We start from the raw sequence: 19,147 nt of genomic DNA, 5'->3' as shown, positions 1-19,147 counted from the left end.
TTTTGAAGGTTTGTTCGCAGATGAGAGTACAAGTAACATGGTTTCATTTTGCCTGTTTTTCAACTTTATACAAACAGAATCATAAATTATGCACATTGTTCTGTGTCTGCCTCTTTTGCTCAGAGTCATGTCTCAAAGCTGCATTCTGGCTTTGATGTCAGCACATTTCTGGTACCAGAGTTCACTTCCATTGATACGCAGGCTTTACAGATGCTCATATTTGTGCATTTTGTTTGATGAGTATTAGAAAAAATATAACGAATCCCACACTGGTCTTATTAAGGTTTTAGTAAGTGAGTTGGTTGAAAGGACTAACTTAAGTAAATAATAGTACAGGTGGTCTGCAGGTGTACAGGTGAGGCACGTGACTTTGGGAAGTTTTGGAGCTTCGGAGTCAATGATAGGATCACACACACACACACACACACACACACACACACACACACACGCTGTCACTCCTCTCCCTGGGGTAACCACTTACAGGTAGAGGTTGGCCTTCCAGATCTTTGCTCTGCATCATCCTCGGTGGATATATAGGTATAAAATATGTAGCATAGAGAATTTTTTGATACTAATTTTTTTAATTGTAAGAGGGAGTGTGCCATTCTTCTGAATTTCTTCTGAATACATTCTTCTTGGGACTTCTGGGTTGATTCTCTGATTATAGCAGCCAGTTTCCTTGTAAGATTCTATGTCAGGGTAGGGGTGAGACTGGACAGGGCAGGCATAAATCCTTCCTGGAATATGAGAAATTAGGGGCTCTAACAATGCCACACGTAGCAGTGTTTTTTTTTTTTTTTAATGTTTATTTATTTTTGAGAGAGAGAGAGAAGGAGTGTGGTTAGAGATGGGGCAGAGAGAGAAGGAGACACAGAATCTGAAGCAGACTCCAGGCTATGAGCCATCAGCACAGAGCCCGATGCGGGGCTCAAACCCACAAATCGTGAGATCATGACCTGAGCCGAAGTTGGACAGTCAACCAACTGAGCCACCCAGGCACTCTGGCAATGGTTCTTTTACTTAGCAGACAGTTTGGGATCTGCCTCCTGACTTTTTTTTTTCTTTTTTTTTTGATAATCTTAGCCAATTCCTTAGTTTCTACCCATTCTGGTAATTGCTGGGAACTTGGAATATGGGAAGGAGTTCAGAGGGACCAGGCAGGGGTGCTTGGGTGGCTCAGTCGGTTGAGCATTCGACTTCGGCTAAGGTCATGATCTCACAGCTTGTGGGTTCAAGCCCCACATTGGGCTCTGTGCTGACAGCTCAGAGCCTGGAGCTGCTTCGGATTCTGTGTCTACCTCTCTCTCTGCCCCTCCCCCGTTCACACTAGGTTGGTCTCTCTCTCTCTCTCCCATAAATAAACATTAAAAAAAAAAAAAAAAAGAGGGACCAGGCAGAGTCTGCCTGACTGGGGACACATCATCAGTGGTGAGTTAACGTGGGATTGTGACTCCTGGGCCAGAAATATGTGGAGCTGTGACCATCTGTGTATGCACACGCGTGAGAAACAGACACACACACACATAGGGACATGGACAGATGTGAACAGGGACACAGAAACATGGGACAGCAATGCGGAGAGATGGGGTAGAGATGTAGATAAAGACAGGGACACAGAAACAGGAGACCAGTTGGCTAGTTAACTGGCTATTGGCTTGCTGGTTGGTCGGTTAACTGGATGACTGGTTGGTTCATTACTTACCTGGTTGGCTGGCTAGTTGGTTATCTGGACAGGTGGCTGACTGGTTGGTTTTGGTTTTTCCTTTCTTTTTAATAGACTCAGAAAATACTTGTGGAGGACTCCCCTGATCCAAGCACTGCTTTGGATCTGGAGAAAGAGCAGTGAACAGTGGCTGCGTACATTTGGATGTCTGACCACTACTCCCCACCCCTCCCCCCACGAGGGTGCTGTGAATGCAAGTGTTGAGTTGTTGTTATTGTTGTTTATAAAATCCTGAGTAAGGGTGTGTGCATGCTTACTATGTGCCATTGCCGTGGGGAGTGTACCTTGGGGGGGGGTCATCTCGGGCTCCTCCAGCAGTGCAGCAAGGTGGAGTATTGGGACCAGGATTTGCTCCCAGGATCCCAGCATGAGCCTGATTTCTGTCTGAAAATCACTCAGGGATGGAGAGCAGGCATTTATTGAGGCCCATCCTGCTCACAACTCTATCCCTGATTTTTAGAGATGACTGTGGTTATGGTGGCCATAGAGTCACCCACCTGGTTCCAGCCCCACCTCTGCCTTTAACCTCACTGGGTGATCTGGAACAGGTAACTTGCCCCTCTGAGTCTCACTGTTCCCTTCTGCAAATTGGGGAAAACAGTAGGGCCCTCCCCCTGGGATGCTTTGTGGGCTGAGGGGGGCCGCCATTGTAACCCGTAGCTTCGGGAACCTGACATTGGAGCAGGCCTCCAGTCTGGGTCCGGGTGGCACAAGTGCCCATTTTTGCTCTTTCTTTTGATGACTGGTCTCTCATGCGGAGTGGTCCTGTGAGAGGTCACAGGGCAGACCCTGGAGTCAACAGAACCAGGGGGTCCAGACCCCCGTTCCTCCTCTCATTCTCTTTGTGACCTTGGCCAAGCGCTGTCTCCTCTCAAAGCTCAGCTTCCTGATTTTGAAACGGAGGTGACGAGACCACTACCTCAGTGGGACATTAGGAGACGAGTGCAGTGTTCTGAGGCAAGCACTCCACGCTGGCTGGGGACTGGCCCTCAGCAGCCCCCAGGGTCGGGGGCAGGTAAGGTGATTATTGCTGGCAGATGGTGCCCCCCTGGCTAGCAAGGTTCACTCCCCTCCCCTCCCCTCCCCTCCCCTCCCCTCCCCTCCCCTCCCCTTCCACCACAGGGAGCCTTTCTGTTTCTGTCCACCCCCCCACACCCCCACCAAATCTCCTCAGGTGAGGAGAAGCAGAGCCTGAGATGCCCCCGGTCAGCCCCCTAAGAGCAGGATGGAAAGAACAGGGCTTTAACAGATGTTCTCTGACAAGGATTCCCTGGCTGTATTTAATCAAGATTGTCAAATATTGATTTAATCTCCAAGCCCAACAGATGTGATCTTAGCAGGCTTCGGTGGCAATTAGCTGGGATTAGTTCACAAGTCAGGCTCCGTGCTGACAAGACACTCTTCTAAAGGAGGCTCGGCCTGGTCACAGGAGTGAGCCCGTTGGGGGACATACTAAACACTTCACCACCACCCCAACCAGCAACAGCCGTGGGAGCGGACCCCAAAGCATCACCCCACACAGTGATAGTGGGGACTCTTGGGGCTCCAGGCAGCAGCTGTTTACCAGAAAGTTTCAGAATCAAAATAAATGTCACCGGTACAACAGTGCATGCGGCTTAAAAATGGGCCTGGCTAGAGCCAGTGAGATCCCGGTAGGCACACCCGGCCGCTCAGAGCAGCGATTGTCCCCCTGCTTAAGTCTCCCCCGAAGGGGCTTCCCCGACCCCAGACCCCTCACTCATCCTCCAGCCAGTGCAGCTCTGTCTCATCGTCCCGGTGCACATGCTTGGCCTGGTGCTCCTGGGTGGGCCTGGCACGTGCCCATGCTCCAGGGGGCATCCTTTTTTAACTTTGCGTTTCAAAGTCTCATTTGAAGTGACTAGGACGATGCCCAGAATTGGAACAAGATGCTTAATCCACATGCACTTTGGGGGAGGTGGCAACACCCTCGCCTGACCCACCCGACCCCACAGGGACTCAGAAGGGGCGCCTCCCATGGGCCTGGCTGTGGGCCTCCCAGGAAGGAGGGGCTTGCCCAGCTTCTTGCTCAAGACAGGCCACCCTGGGCCAGCCGGCTCCTGAGCCCAGAGCAACCAGGGCTCCTGCCAAGGCCACATGTGGTTCTATTTGTTTGCCTGAGATTTTCTTTTTATTGTTATATAAGTAAAATTTTAACAGCTAATACTTGTATGTCCCCGTGTGCCAGGGACATTCTAAGTCTCTACGTTCATTAACTCATAACATCCCTAAGAGTTAAGTCCTATTATTATCTCCATTTTACAAATGGCAAAACTGAGATGTAGGAGGCTAAGTGACATGCCCAAGGCCTAGGTAATTAAGTGGCAGCGCTGGGAATTGAACGTGAGTATTCTTTGCTTCCAAACACTGAGCTACAGCCGCCATATCAGGAAATCTCCAGGATCTGATAATAAGTAAGAAAAGCAACTATGAAGGCTGTTTATTTTTTTTTTAATTCGTCTCTCTATGTAAGCATGTAATTATACAAGCATTCAACCCACATCACTTCAGCCAAACGAGTTAGCAAACTAAAAGAAGGCGACATTGTAGTTTAAGGATTTAAGTACAGCCTCTGTTTCACTGAGGGGCATGTGGATACAAGATGGGGTGCCCCTTCCTTCCCTCGGTGGGTCCGGGTACAAGCAGCTTGCCAGGCCAAGGAGGAATCTCCACTGGGAGTTTTCAGACTCCACGAGCCCTAGGGGCAAGGTCGGCGTGGGGCCGATGCAGGGCTCACCTGTGGAGGTGGTGGTCCTCATCCGTTCTGACTCTGCGTCCTGTACAGTCTGGGCTTTTCAGGGCGTGGCTTCCCCCTGCCCATGATTCTCCTCACATGCTCACTTCCAAAAGTGAAAACTTAAAGCCTGAGATGCCCCTACCCTGTGCAGTTGTGAGCATTTCCATGTAGACACAGAGAGAAGGGTCTGGAAGAAAGCATGCAAACCTATTCACAGGGCTCCTCTCTCTGGAATGTGGATTCGGGGCAGGGCCTCATAGGGGAGCCTGAAGAGGGCCTTGAACTTACGGGCTTGTACGAATTCAAGCACAGACATGCAGAATTTTTTTTAAAAGTCGTCCTTTTATCTCCACTCAGGTTTTACTCCTTAGAAGTAAGCACTGTTAACAGTTTGGTGGGTGCCCTCCTAGGCCCTTTCCTTTATAGACATTTATGTTCTCTCTCTCTAATGAAATCTTTTATTTAAGCTCCATTATTTTGTTTGGTTTTATTCTGCAATTTGCCTCTTTCCCTCCACCAAGTGCACCATAGAGAAGAAACTCTGAAGCTAGATTGTCTGCGTTCAAATCGCAGTGACACTGCTTTCCTGCTGAGTAACTTGGGCAGGTTACTCAATCTCTCTGGACTCAGTTGCATTGGCTTTTAAAAAAAAAAAAATTTTTTTAACATTTATTTATTTTTGAAAGACAGAGAGAGATAGGTGCGAGCAGGGGAGGGGCAGAGAGAGAGGGAGACACAGAATCCAAAGCAGACTCCAGGCTCTGAGCTGTCACCACAGAGCCTGACACGGGGCTGGAACCCAGGAACCGTGAGATCATGACCTGAGCCGAAGGATGCTTAACTGACTGAGCCACCCAGGCGCCCCAGTTGCATTGGCTTTAGAATGAGGATGCTGTGGGGCGCTTGGGTGGCTCAGTCTGTTAAGCGTCCGACTTCAGCTCGGGTCATGATCTTGTGGTTTGTGGGTTCAAGCCATGCTTTGGGCTCTGTGCTGACAGCTCAGAACCTGGAGCCTGCTTCACATTCTGTCTCCCTCTTAGTCTGCCCCTCCCCCACTTGCACTCTCCCCCCCACCTCAAAAATAAGTAAACATTAAAAAAAATTTTTTTAATGAGGATGGTGACAGCCTCTCCCTCAAAGGGTTTCATGAGGATTAAATGAGTTCATGTGTGTAAAGCGCTTAGCCTGGTACACAGCGAGCACTCCTCTAAGTACAAGCTGTACCCATTCACTTCCGGCCATGTGGGCATCTTGCACGCAGGACACCTGGCCCTACCTCTGCCTCACTGTTTACTACAGCTGCATTGTGTCCCTGGAGTTGGGGTACCCAAATGCATTTAACCCATCCTCTGCCGCTGGGCTTTTTAGGCTGCTCCCACCTCGTGCATATTACGGCAGTGTGGCGGTGTGGCTTCTGGCATGCGCTGGTGGGAATATCTGAGGGACAGATTCCTAGAAATGGAATTGTTAGTTTAAAATAAAATAGTGTGTTGGGGCGCCTGGGTGGCTCAGTCGGTTAAGTGTCCCACTTCAGCTCAGGTCATGATTTCACTGTTTGTGAGTTCAAGCCCCGCATCAGGCTCTGTGCTGACAGCTTGGGGTCTGGAGTCCGCTTCGGATTCTGTGTCTCCCTCTCTCTCTGCCCCTCCCATGCTCACACTTCGTCTCTCCCTCTCCCAAAACTAAATAAACATTAAAAAACATTTTTTTTAAAGAAATAAAATAGTGTGCACACCTAAAACTTAAAGCACATAATTACAATTCATCCCCTTATTCCCCCCAAAGAAGGGGAAGAATCATTTGATTTACACACATCAAAGAGAACAGGCTTCTCAGGAACTCGGACTCCTGGGACCCCCTCCAGTTTGAGTATAATGATTGTAAGATTTAAAGAGAGAGCATGCTCTGGGTTCTTTGACCTTAAATAGGAAAGTGCAAGTTTTTATGACGTGAATAAAAAATACCTAGTTGGTCTTCTGTCCCCAGTTCCTGGCCCCAAGAGCTTCTAAAACCCTTGGAATTTTCTGAGTGGTTTGGGTGATAGGGGCCTCTTTTGTTCTTTAGAATAAGACCCTTTCAACCATACCTGAGTTTATGCTAATGAGGTGATTCTGTGGACTCCTAGATAGCTTCTGGATGGGGCTGGTTGCCAGGGAAACCAGTCCTGTGATTTGAGGCTTGAAACTTTCAGCCCCACCCCCCTGACCTCTGGGGAGAGGGGAGGGGCTGGAGATTGCATCAGTTCCTGATGGCCAGTGATTTAATCAATCGTGCCCACGCAGTGCGGCCTCCGTAAAACCCTAAACAGAGTTCAGAGAGCTTCTAGGTTGATGCGCCGCATCCGCACGCTGGGAGGGTGGTGCACCCCAAATTCCATGGCAACAGAAGCTCCTGCGCTCGAGACCCTTCTGGACTTCTTGAATATCCCTCCACGTGACTGTTCATTTCTATCTTTTATAATAAACCACTAATAGTAAGTAAAGTATTTCTCTCAGTTCTGTGAGCTGTTACAGCAGAACCTGAGGAGGGAGTTGTGGGAACCCCAATTTGTAACCAAGTCAGGTAGACATGTGGGTAACCTGGGGACGTCCCCCCCCCCCACTGGTGATTAGCATCTGAGGTGGGGGGGCAGTCTGGCGGAACTGAGCCTGTGGGGTCTGTGCTAACTCTAGATAGTGTCGGGATTAAATTAAATTGTAGGACCCTCATTGGGGTCTGCAGAGAACTGGAGAGTTGCTTGGTGTGGAAGACCCACACATCCGAGGTCAGAAACACTGAGAGTAAAAAACAGATCAGAGTAGTACCTGGGGCCGTGGAGGGGGGCAGTGTTGCTCTCCTCTTCTGGGGCTGATGGCGCATTCTCTGCCTCAGGGCTTCCTAATGAGATGTCCGGAAGTTCCATCCCATCCGTTTTGTTTCCTGGGGGAAGCTCCACAGTGGGCCTGTGTATGCTCGGGTTTCCAATAAAGTGGAGGAAGACACGGAGAGAGAAAACAGATTCTTAACCTGAAATCTGCTGAGCTGATGCTGACTTTCTAGAGTTTTTGTCCTTATGAATTGATTTGGAAGATAACTTGCATCATTTGTGTATCCACACAACACGCTCATCTGGGCTGCCACGTCTTTTAGAGCGCTGGGGGCAAAGGTGTGGGAGCCACACTGACAAGGTTTGGGGCCTCGCTGTCCTGCCTGCCTACCAGCGTTGTGACTCGGCCACAGGACCTTTGCCTCATCTCTAAACTGGTCCTGCTAGAAGTCCCTGCTTTGTGAAGTTATCACACCTGTTAATACACGCCGAGTGTGTGTTAGCCTTGCTGTTACTACTGTCATCACCACATCATCACCCCCTACCCTGCCTGTGCAAGAACGCACATAGTAGACCCTATCCCACTGCAGACTCAGAGCTGCTCAGAGTCCCAAGGGGGACCAAAGATACTCAGAGGCTTCAAACTCCAGTGGGCTAACTCCGATAGTCCAGGGGGTGTGCAGACCCCTGGGAACTCACCAAAGGGAGGATGGGGAGGATTGTGTCTAGGGAATGGTAGGAAGGAAGGTAGGTAAAAAAAAAAAAAAAAAGGGTAGGTCAGCAGCACTGAGGACTGAGGGACAAGGGGTGTGGACAAGGCTTCTCAGAGGAGCAGTCCCCCGAAATACCTCCCGCAGTGGTCACCGGTGCCCTTCAGACCAATCATCATCATCATACGTGACCCCCTCAGCCTCCAGCGCTGCGGACCACCTGCCCCTCCCCAAACCACCCCCACTGTTGGGGCCTGCGGGACACCTGCTCCCCTGCTTGCCCCCTGCATTTGCAGCAGATCAGGGCTTGGTGTCAGGCCCTCATCTCTTTGCTCTCTTCCTTCCCCTGTCCTCAGCCCTGGCTGCATGTTAGAGTCAGCTGCAGAGCTTTTAAAAGGCCCTCTCTCAGGCCTGGTGCCCACCCCAGAGCAGCTGATTCAGACTCTCCGGGGGTGGAGTGTGAACACCTATACTTTTACAAAGCTCCCCTGCTGCCTCTAATGGACAGTGGGGATGAGCACTCCCGCCTTGGACAAGCCCACGGGGCCTCGTACGCTGGCCACTCCCAGCTTTCCTGCCCGTGCGTGTCAGCCTCATCCATCGGCATGCCTGGTGCACGGCAGGCGTCCTCTCTTCCTATCACCTGGCACCCCACAATGAGCCCTCCCATTGGGAGCAGCCCCCAGCCCCACCCTGTCACAACGTTGTGTTCCTTTAAACTGCTGACCACCCTTTGAAGTTACCTTGTTTTCTCTCTTGGTTTACTTACTTCTCTGGCTTCCCTCTCCTGGGAGTAAGTCCATGAGGGGGAGGTGTGGTCCTGCTCAGGGCTGTATTTTCTTCGGCACCTACAACAATAGCACATAGTAGGTGTTTGAGAAGTCTGGTGAATAAATGAATGCATCTTTGGTGCTTGGTGTTTGTGAAATGAATGAATGAGTTATACATGCCTGGTCAGTGTTCAATAAAAGAATAAGTTTTTAGTGCTTTTTCTCTTTTGACTCAGTGAACTTTTTGGGTTAAATGATTTGGAAGAATGTGATAGGTGTTGGTCGTATGAATGAATAAGCTGTAAGGACTAGTTCTTACTGGATGAATGAACGACTTGTACCTGCCCAGAAACTGCTGAATTGCCAGGTGCATGCAGTGGGGTCATCATTCCCCCTGAGCCTCTGAGAGTAGCCCTCAGACTTGGTGCCACAACCCTGAAGTGTCCAGAGCTCTTAGGTCTCACTAAGTCCCCATTGCAGTGACTGGATCACATTTACTTGAAGAGGTAATCCCTGGAGCAGATGGGGGCACCCTTGGACGCAGAGGTCTGCTTAGGAAGGAGACCTTGGATACCTACCTGCTCCCCCATCCAAAGGCCTGTGTGAGGGCAGTGTACACACACACACACACACACACACACACACACACTTGCACGTACACACACTCCACACGTTACTTTCAGCTTCCTGAACACGATTCTTCCCAGGGGCAGACACGCTAGGTCACCAAGCAAGCACCACCTACCCTCAGGTCACAGACCCTCACTGAGCTAGCGCTCCTCCTGGTCTGAGGTTGTCATCCATCCACTCATTTATTTAGCAGGTATTTGTTAATGACTTACTGTATGTCAGGCCTGTGCTGGAGAGGCATGCAATAATAAAGATTCTCACATTTCAGTGCCTCACAAACCTTACGTATGGCGGCCAGTTAATTACATGGTAAATGATGTACATACACTGAGGCAGGTAACCCCAAAGAGAAATGCTCTGTAAGAGTGCTCTGAGCACGGGGCACCTGGGTGGCTCAGTCGGTTAAGCATCCGACTTCAGCTCAGGTCATGATCTCGCAGTTTGTGGGTTTGAGCCCCGCATCAGGCTCTGTGCTGACAGCTCGGAGCCTGGAGCCTGCTTCTGATTCTGTGTCTCCCTGTCTCTCTCTGCCCCTCCACTGCTCACCCTCTGTCTCTCTCAAAAACATTAAAAAAAAAAAAAAGGTGCTCTGAGTACTCAGGTTGGGGATTGAACAAGGTTCATGAGGAGGAAAAGTCATGTGGAGAAAGTGATATTTGTCCTGAATCTTGAGAAAGAACTATCTAGGTAAGGGAAAGGGCAACATGGATGGCATGTACAAAGGCCCTGAGGCAACAGGGTGGATAAGCCGTAGGCATGTGGAACTGAAAGAAGGACATTGTGGCTGGGACCCCCAAAGCAAGGAGAAGACGAAAGGAACCTTGAGGGCTGAGGTGAGGATTTTGAATTTTATCCTAAGATTTGAATTTATGCTAAGATTCAAATGTGAATATGAATCCTGAGATTGCTCTGCCTGCTGCATGGCAAAGGGCACTTACGGGACCAAGAGCAGAAGGAGAGGTAATGGGGAGGCTATGGTATATAGTCACCCAACTCAGACTGGCATGGGAGAGCTCCCATGGGAGAGTCAGCAGGATGTGGGGTAATGGATTGGATATGTGAAGGGAGTTTCCAGCTGGAGTCCTTGGATGGAAGGAAGTGCCTTTCCCTGAGATGTGGAAGAAGCCGGTAGCTTCTGCTATTCCTATTCTGACAGATATTGTGGCATACCACTCTGTCAACACCAGTCTTCGATGTATGACTTGATTTGGCCAGTGAGATGTGAGAGCAGTGATATGTGTCATTCCTGAGCAGGAACTGTCGCATAGTTCGGCCATGTCCCTTACCCGTGAAATTGGCCAGGTCTCATGCAAGTGCTGCTCTGTCACCTGGGAGTAGAGCTGACATGAGAAGGCCCTTGGCCCGCCCCTGGTAGACATGCAGTATGAACAAGAAACAAACCTCTGTTGGGTAAGCCCCTAGTACATGGGGTTCTCTGTTCCTACGCCATAACTTAGCCCACCCTGACTATTCTGAGAAGGAACGGGCTTTGTGGATGGGGAGAGATCAAGGGTTCAGGTTGGGAATGTGCAGTTTGCAGTTTGCAGTGCATGTGAAATATATATGTGGTGATGTCAAGTAAGCAGTGGCTACCCAAGTCTGGAACTCAGAGGAGCAGTTGGATCTGGAGTTATTTTGCCCTGTGTCACCAGTGAGGAGAAGGAGAATTAGAGGTCCAGGACTTTGCCCACTGGGCAACCCGCAGGGCTTGTGCTTGAACTCAGGACTGCCTGACTTGAGGAACGAAGCTGCTGGATCAGTCCCAACTCTGCCACCTTGTGGCCACCTGGTCTTGGGCACATTACTTGATCTGTTCACTTCAGCTTCCTTATGTTAAGACAGCGATAATATCTACTTCGTAGAGTTGTGGAATTAAGAGAGATAACAAATGTATAGTGCTTAGAGAAGGATCTGGACTCTAGAAGGATCACATTCATGGTAGCTGCTGTTATAGATGTTGTTTGGTTATGTAACTAAAACATCCAGTGGTGGGAAGTACAATTGTGGTAGCTTTGGGTCCAGCTTGACTCAGACGAAAATGATGACTACAGCTCCCACATCCACCCCCTAACTTTCAACCCCTTTCACAAACGGTTCTTCCTTCTTCCCTCATGGTCACAAGATAGCTGCAGTGATTCCATCCCTCATATCCTCTCTAACTCCGGGTAAGAGGGTAAAGCACAGCCTTCAGCCCTAGGACTCTTGGCACCCATGTCACTGGGTCTCACTGGTTTTGATCAGGTTACATGGTCAAGAAGGATCTCCTCCTCTAACCCACTGGGTGGGAGTCAGAGAACGCAGGTTCCCCAAGGGAAATCTGGGCTGTTTTTGGAAAACAGCAGAGGAAGCAAACCACAAGTGTCTGCCACTGGAAAGCTTGTGTTTTTCCCTCCTGCTCTGCCCTGGGAGGTTCTGCAGACATCGTGACTCCTTCACAGAAGAGCAAGGCCCTTCAGAGCCAGAACATTGAGGCCACTTGTCTGCTGTTTCAGCATCCAAGTTTTGGGGGCCTGATAAGGGAGCACCCTCTCAGCTCAGACTTCCCCAGCTTCTTCACACGTGACAGTCTGGGAGCATTTACACAGGTACACTATTAGGTGCCTGCTCTTCTAACAGACCATGACATTTTTAGGGAGCCAGTGTGGCCAGCCCCAGACGTAAGTCCTCATTGGCCCATGGCAATCAGAATGATCCCAGATTCTTGGCTTGCTCCCAGCTTTCCTTGCTCCTAGAATGGCCATATGTGACCACATACTGGCCAATTAGACATAAAAGAAAGTCTGTTGAGGTAGGGGGAATGTTCTGGCAAACATTCTCCTTCCTGATGAGGGTCAGATGGGTAAGAAGTAAGAACAGTCTCATCTCATCCCTTGCTTTCCCCCTTGCCCATGGTTCAGTGAGAAGGGGGGCTATGGCTGCCAGCTTGCCACTCTGAGGTCGAAAGCCAAAGATGTAAGCTGGCAGCACGCTGAGGGGAGCAGGGGATGATGGGACAGAGGGGGGAAAAGTGCCTAATGTCATTGCAGTGTACCAAGAGTGGAGCTGCCATACCTGGTCTGCTTGTTACATAAGATAATGAAATACCTTCATTGCCCGAGCCACCATTGGATGGTATTCTGTTACTTGCAGCCAAACGCATCCCCACCTGACTCTCTCACTGCCACTTGCTTCTCGTCATACTGCCGTCTCCCATTTTTCCCCATCCACCATCCCCAACTGCCTTCCTTGTACACAGCAGTGGGTATTAGTCAAGGTCCTCCTATGCCAGCAGCAGAAGCCACGTTTGACAGTCTTGGGCAGAAGCAGAATTTATCAGGGGCTTACAGACCACCAGGAGGCCAAGAGGAGCAGGCATAGAAAACAGGCAGGAACCAAGGAATACTGGAGAGAAGAAATTTGTACAGACAGGTGCAGAAGAGAACACTCAGCCGCTGAGCCTGCCCCTGGCTGTGCTTCAGTAATTGGGGGCGTGGGGAGAGGGGAGAAGATACATGAAGGGAGGAACCATAGTAATAGTAGTGGCCATGAGATAGGTGGTAATCTCCCCGCTCTTTCCAGATTGAAATTGAATCACAGTTTCAGTAACCAGTCCATGGCATACCAGGACCCGAACCCAGGCAGTCTGGCCTTCGTTATGGGGGGTTCCCCATCAGAAAGATGGGCATGCTTTTAGGAGGGGGGAGCCTGACAGCAGGCAGCTGGAAAGGGACCATTGTGCACCAGTCCCTGAATCCCAGGGAGGCTGTGGGTATCACTCAGCCTTCCGAGCATCTCCAGGAGACTTGGCTACACCTGCTCCAGGAAGGGAATCTGTGGAAAGACACCAGGGCCTCAGGAACATCTGTGTGTTTTCACAGGAGGGAGCAAAACAGATTGGGGGTTTCTGACTGAGCTGGAAACAAAATGCCATCAGCAAAGCCCATCTGTCGGGAGGTGCTTGCATAAACAGGTCGGGGTCACGTCTGGGCCACTGGTTTTCCCAGCCAACCCAAATGTGGCCTCAAAGGGCTAATCTGCCAGGCTTTCCCAGGCTGACCCAGAGGTGAGACTGCACTGCCAAGCATAAGAAGTGCCCCTGGCCAGGGGCACCTGGGTCAGTAGGTTAAGCATCCGGCTCTTGATTTCAGCTCAGGTCATGATCTCGTAGTTCAGGAGTTCAAGCCCCACATTGGGTCCTACACTGACAGTGCAGAGTCTGCTTGGGATTCTCTCTCTCTCTCTGTCCTTCCCCTGCTTTCGGGCACTCTCTCTCAAGATAAATAATCTTAAAAAAAAAAAAAAGTGCCCCTGGCCAACCCAGAGAGGGGGCTTGGAGTGGGGGAAAAGAGGTCTAATTCCCCTTCCCAGAGGCAACCAATGTTAGCAGTTTCTTGAACATCCTCTTAGAGATCTTCTCTGCATGGTAGTTCGTTGTTGTTGCTGCTGTTATTTTTGTTTTCAAACTGGGAGAAGTTGCATACAATTCAAGATTTCTAGTTTCTGGATTTAAAGATCCTGGGTGGCTCAGTCAGCTAAGCATCCAACTTTGGCTCAGGTCATGATCTCGCCATTCCCAAGTTCAAGCCCGATGTTGCGTTGGGCTCTGTGCTGACAGCTCGGAGCCTAGAGCCTGTTTCAGATTCTGTGTCTCCTTCACTTTCTCTTACCCTCCCTCCCCCCCCCCACTCAAAAATAAGTAAACATTAAAAAAAATTTAAAAATCCAGTGATCTGGCATCCACATTCCTGCAAAGCTTGGTCCCCAGAGCTGAGGCCCACCTGCTTCTTTAGAAGACATCTCTGCTCTCCAGCTCACCCAGGCTCACCTGGCCTTGCTCCTGTCTCCCCTAACCAACCCGACTCTGGGGGCTTTCCACTTCCTTCCTCCTTCTCTGCCCCCTCCCCTGTGTGCCTCCCTGCTACATCTTCAGGAATGCTCTCTTGGGAGCTAGGAAGACAGGTAAACTCTTGCTCCCGACTCCTTTCCCACCCCTTTCTGGTTCTCACTTTCTCAGGTGCTACAGGCTTGCCTCCCTGTTTTGCTCCATGAATAATCTGCTTCATGCTTCCCCCTGGGTCTCTCTCTGCCAGCTCACTCCATACCTAAGGACATGGGTTAGGAAATGCCCCCTACACACACGCACGCACACACATACACAGCCTTCTCCTTCCTCAGAAAGCACCGTTAGTCGTTGGTAGGCTTCCCTTCATAAGGAAGGCTTCATTGGAGAGTTGACATCATACAAGGGAGCCAGCCTGGTTAAGAACCAAGGAAGGATATCCAGATATCCTGGGTGGGGTTCGATATGTCAACAGGACAGAAAAGAAGGCCAGTGTGATGGGATCTAAGTCAGGGATGGGGAGAGGCATCAGGAGACTGGCAGGGACCAGAGCCTGAGGGGCTTGTGGGCGAGCAGATGAATTTAGATTTTATTCTAATTCAGTAAGGAGCCACTGGGGAGATCTCAGCCAAGAAGCGACAGGAGCTGATGTTCATGGTATCTATTAATCACATAGAGTTCCAGAGCCATCCCCTGTCCCAAACCTACCAGTGCTCATGGTGACTCATCTGTCATTTTTACTTCCTTTTTTGGTGGGGTGGCTGGTCAGGCAGATTGCGGGACAGATAGACAATAGTCCAGCCTTTACCTGCAGTACTCACAGGGGGTGGAGGAATGTGTTTAATGACACCACAATGGACAAGTCAGCCAGCCAGATTCTGAAAGTGGGGAACTCCACGGGTTGCATGACCTCATTCCTTCCACAAGTAAATAGCATCAAAATAAAGGTGATGGGGGGGATGGAGGGGGACAGTAAAGAATAGAAGAGACTTAAGAAATATTATCTGCCAAATTAAGAGTAGGGATCTTGTTTGAATCCTGATTTGAGCAAATCAACTCTAAAAGAAACCTTTGAGACACTGGGGGAAATGTAATGCAGATATGAGGTATTACATGATATTGAAGAATTCTTGTTAATCTAGATGGGTGTGATGAGAGTATTTTGGGTTAATTTTTTAAAGGCTTAACTACTAGGAGTGGCTCAGTTGGTTAAGCATCTAGTTCTTGATTTTGGCTCAGGTCATGATGTCATGGTGAGATCAAGCCCCACATTGGGCTCTGCACTGACAGAGTGGAGCCTGCTTGGGATTCTCTCTCCGTCTCTCTTTGCCCCTCCCTCGCTTGCAAGCAAGTGTGTGTGCTCACTCTCTCTCTCTCTCTCAAAATAAATAAACGTTAAAAAAAATAAAATAAAGGCCTTGACTGCTAGATAATAGAAGCGTAAGTATCTACAGGTGAAATGAGCTGATACCTGGGACATACTCTAAAATATTCTGTCAAAAAAAAAAGTGTAGGAGTGGGTGGGTAGATGAAACGGAAATGGCGAATAGTTAACGGTTGTTAAAGCCTGTCGGGTGCTCAATAAATACACTATTCTGCTTTGGGTATGTTTTTTAAAATATTTTGTTTAGGGGCGCCTGGGTGGCGCAGTCGGTTGAGCGTCCGGCTTCAGCCAGGTCACGATCTCGCGGTCCGTGAGTTCAAGCCCCGCATCGGGCTCTGGGCTGATGGCTCAGAGCCTGGAGCCTGTTTCCGATTCTGTGTCTCCCTCTCTCTCTGCCCCTCCCCCGTTCATGCTCTGTCTCTCTCTGTCCCAAAAATAAAAAACGTTGAAAAAAAAAATTAAAAAAAAAAATATTTTGTTTCAGTTTATTTATTTTGAGAGAGAGTGTGTGTGCACAAGTTGGGGAGGAGCAGACAGAGAATCTCAAGCAGACCCTGCACTGTCAGTACAGAGCCCAGTGTGGGGCTCAAACTCACAAACTGTGAGATCTTGACCTGAGTCAAAATCAAGAGACGGACTCTTAACTGACTGAGCCGCTCAGGCACCCCTGCTTTGGGTATGTTTGAAATTTTCTCTAATAAAAAATTTTTTAAATGAGTATAAAGCTGTCACACAAAAAGTTTCTCTGGGAACAGTAACATCACATCTCACCTTTGCCTTCTCTCCTTTTTCAGCATGGCAGGGAAGACAGCCCAGCAGCCTGCTGGCCCTCACCCACATCTACTGCTTGCTCTGTCCTGCTGAGCCGCCCAGTCTGGAGACCCTAGGACAGCACCTGCCTCCTGAGGTTGTCCTGGCTCGGTTGTCCACAGCGATGGTGGAGAACTGGACTCCACAGGCTCACAACCTTCCGGTCAGGCTTCAAGGGCCAGCATCCTTCATCCTGGGACTGGCGGCCCTGAACAATGGCTGAGGGCCGGGGGACCCCATAAAGTTACTCGGCAGCTCACGGGAGCCAGTAGCACTCCAGTGCCCGTGGACTATGACCACCTATCGGCCCATTCCCAGTGATGGTGTGGATCTGGCAGCCAGTTGTGGGGCCAGGGGGGCCGATGTCCTCCCCGGGCCACACACAGGGGACTATGCTCCCATGGGATTCTGGGTCCAGAACGGGGGCATGCCGCAGCCCATTGGTGAGAGCCCAGTCAGCGCCACCACCCGCCCCAGTCCCACCACCCCTGCAGTGCCCAAGATGGGTGTGCGCGCAAGAGTGGCCGACTGGCCGCCCAAGCGGGACGCCCTGAGAGAGCAGAACAACCCAAGCCCCTCACAGGACGCAGACGGCACGAAGGCCACAAAGGTGGCCCATTCCATGAGGAGCGTACAGAACGGACAGCCTCCTGTCGGCACCCCGGCTTCCTCAGTGCCCAAAGCCTTCCACAGACTCTCCAGGAGAAGGTCCAAAGATGTGGAATTCCAGGACGGGTGGCCCCGGTCCCCCGGCAGGGCCTTCCTCCCCCTGCGGCACCGCAGCAGCAGCGAGATCACCCTCAGCGAGTGTGACGCGGAGGACGCGGGGGAGCCGCGGGGACCCCGGCACACAGGGGCCCTGCCCCTCTTCCGCGAGTACGGCAGCACGTCCTCCATCGATGTGCAGGGCGTGCCGGAGCAGAGCTTCTTCGACATTCTCAACGAGTTCCGCAGCGAACAGCCGGAGGCCGCGGGCCCCCAGCCCCTCAGTGAGCTGCTCCAGGCTGATCCGGGGCCCCACGTCCCGGCGGGCGGCGGCGGAGCCAAGGGGGACCCCCGCAACGGGCAGCCCGCCAAGGACAGCCTCCTGGTGCTCCAGCCGGCCAAGGAGAAGGAGAAGGCCCGCAAGAAGCCCGCGCGCGGCCTGGGCGGCGGGGACGCGGCCGACTCGTCCATCTTCCGGAAGCTGAGGAGCGGGAAGACGGACGGCGAGGCCGGCCGGGCCCTGGGGGAGGCCGAGGAGGGCCGGAGCCCCCCGGAGGCCGGCCGCCCGTGGGTCTGCCAGAAGAGCTTCGCCCACTTTGACGTGCAGAGCATGCTGTTCGACCTCAACGAGGCGGCCGCCAACAGGGTGGCCACGGCGCAGCGGCGCAACACCACCACGGGCGCCTCGGCCGCCTCCGCCACGGCCGCCCTCTCGGCGTCGCGGGCCCACGGCCTGGGCGGCCTGGACGCCGCCTTCCCCAGCACGGAGGACCTGAACTGCAAGGAGAACCTGGAGCAGGACCTGGGCGACGACAACAGCAACGACCTGCTGCTCAGCTGCCCGCACTTCCGCAACGAGATCGGCGGCGAGTGCGAGCGCAACGTGAGCTTCTCGCGGGCGGCCGTGGGCTCCCCGGGCGGCAGTGGCGGCGAGGGCCGCCCCGCCGAGCCCGCCCTCAGCGCGCACCGCACCAACGCCAGCATCTCGGTGCTGGAGGTGCCCAAGGAGCAGCAGAGGACGCAGAGCCGCCCGCGGCAGTACAGCATCGAGCACGTGGACCTGGGCGCCCGCTACTACCAGGACCACTTCGTGGGCCGAGGTGACGGGGGGGGGGGGGGGGGGGGGGGGGGGGGGGCAGGCGGGGGGCAGCAGCTTGTCCCCGGGACCCCCGCCACTCGTGCATTCCCTATGTGCGCCCACCCAGCCACCCACCCGGGATTCAGTGAGCAGAGCCTCATCTGGCGCTTAGCTTGACGCCTCACGTGGGGCTCAGCACGCCAAACCCTTGAGCCACGGGAAACAGTAGATCCGCATGTACTTAGCAACCATGTTCTGGGTTCAGCTAGGTGACAGGCACTGTCTAGAGCCTGAGGATACAAGTATTGACTAGCTTAAAATCAAGATCTTGTCTTCCCAGCACTTGGGGGGTGGGGGTGGGGGGGGAGCAAGACAAAAAAAAAAACAAACTTGATTAATGTGCAAAATATATAATGCAGCATAGGGTGGCAAGTGCTATGGAGAAACATAAAGTAAGGGAGAGGGAAATCGTGTCAAGGTCAGAGGCTTCGCTTACAATAGGGAATGGTTTGGGAGGACCTCCTAGGTAGTTAAGTACAGAGCTGAAGGAAGGAGCTGTGTGGAGCTTGGGGACAGTGTTCCCGCACAGGGAAGAGCAAGTTCAATAGTCCTGAAACACTAAAGGAGGAGGGAGGAGGCCAGTGTTGCTGGGACAGAGTGGCTGAGAGAGAGTGTGGCAGGAGCTGAGGGAGAGAGGTGACGAGGCACATAGTGTGGGACTTTGTGAGTCATGACGAGGACTCTCACTGTCTTTGCCCTGAGTGAGATGGAGCCACAAGAAAGTTCTGAGGAGCAGAGAAGGCCCTGAAGTGACTCAGGTGTTCACAGCCTCCTTCTGGGGGACAGATGCTGGGGGAGGGGGAAGCAGGGAAGCCAGGGAGGAGGCTGCTGTAGTAATCCAAGCAGGAGAGGATGATGGACACATCCAGGTTGGGAGCCCATGAGTGCGGGACTAAG

At 51.7% G+C, this 19,147-nt stretch overlaps 1 protein-coding gene and 1 long non-coding RNA gene across 11 annotated transcripts in view; one reads left to right on the top strand and one right to left on the bottom strand.

The window, feature by feature from the left end:
- Positions 1-19,147, top strand: part of SIPA1L3 (signal induced proliferation associated 1 like 3) — a 239,418-nt gene that overhangs the window by 122,831 nt on the left and 97,440 nt on the right. For all 9 annotated transcript variants that reach the window (XM_023245059.2, XM_023245055.2, XM_045046365.1 and 6 more), the window contains one exon: positions 16,392-18,212. In XM_023245059.2, the coding sequence (XP_023100827.2) occupies positions 16,700-18,212 (1,513 nt within the window). In that variant the 5' untranslated portion in view covers positions 16,392-16,699. The remainder of the gene's footprint in view (positions 1-16,391; positions 18,213-19,147) is intronic.
- On the bottom strand, positions 569-15,129 carry LOC111557997. Of its 2 annotated transcripts, none has more exons than XR_002738417.2 (4): positions 14,922-15,129; positions 8,764-8,842; positions 7,283-7,429; positions 569-737 (listed from the first exon to the last, which is right to left on the bottom strand). It is a non-coding gene; the product is annotated as an uncharacterized LOC111557997 (long non-coding RNA). The 2 variants fall into 2 exon arrangements; XR_006590507.1 differs by lacking the exon at positions 569-737 and adding an exon at positions 4,183-4,665 and having other exon boundaries at positions 14,922-15,125.

Source organism: Felis catus, chromosome E2 (assembly GCF_018350175.1).
Source record: "Felis catus isolate Fca126 chromosome E2, F.catus_Fca126_mat1.0, whole genome shotgun sequence".
NCBI classification, from domain to species: domain Eukaryota; kingdom Metazoa; phylum Chordata; class Mammalia; order Carnivora; family Felidae; genus Felis; species Felis catus.
The sequence above is the reverse complement of the archived record's forward strand: the minus strand, read 5'-3'. Positions and strand labels throughout refer to the sequence as shown.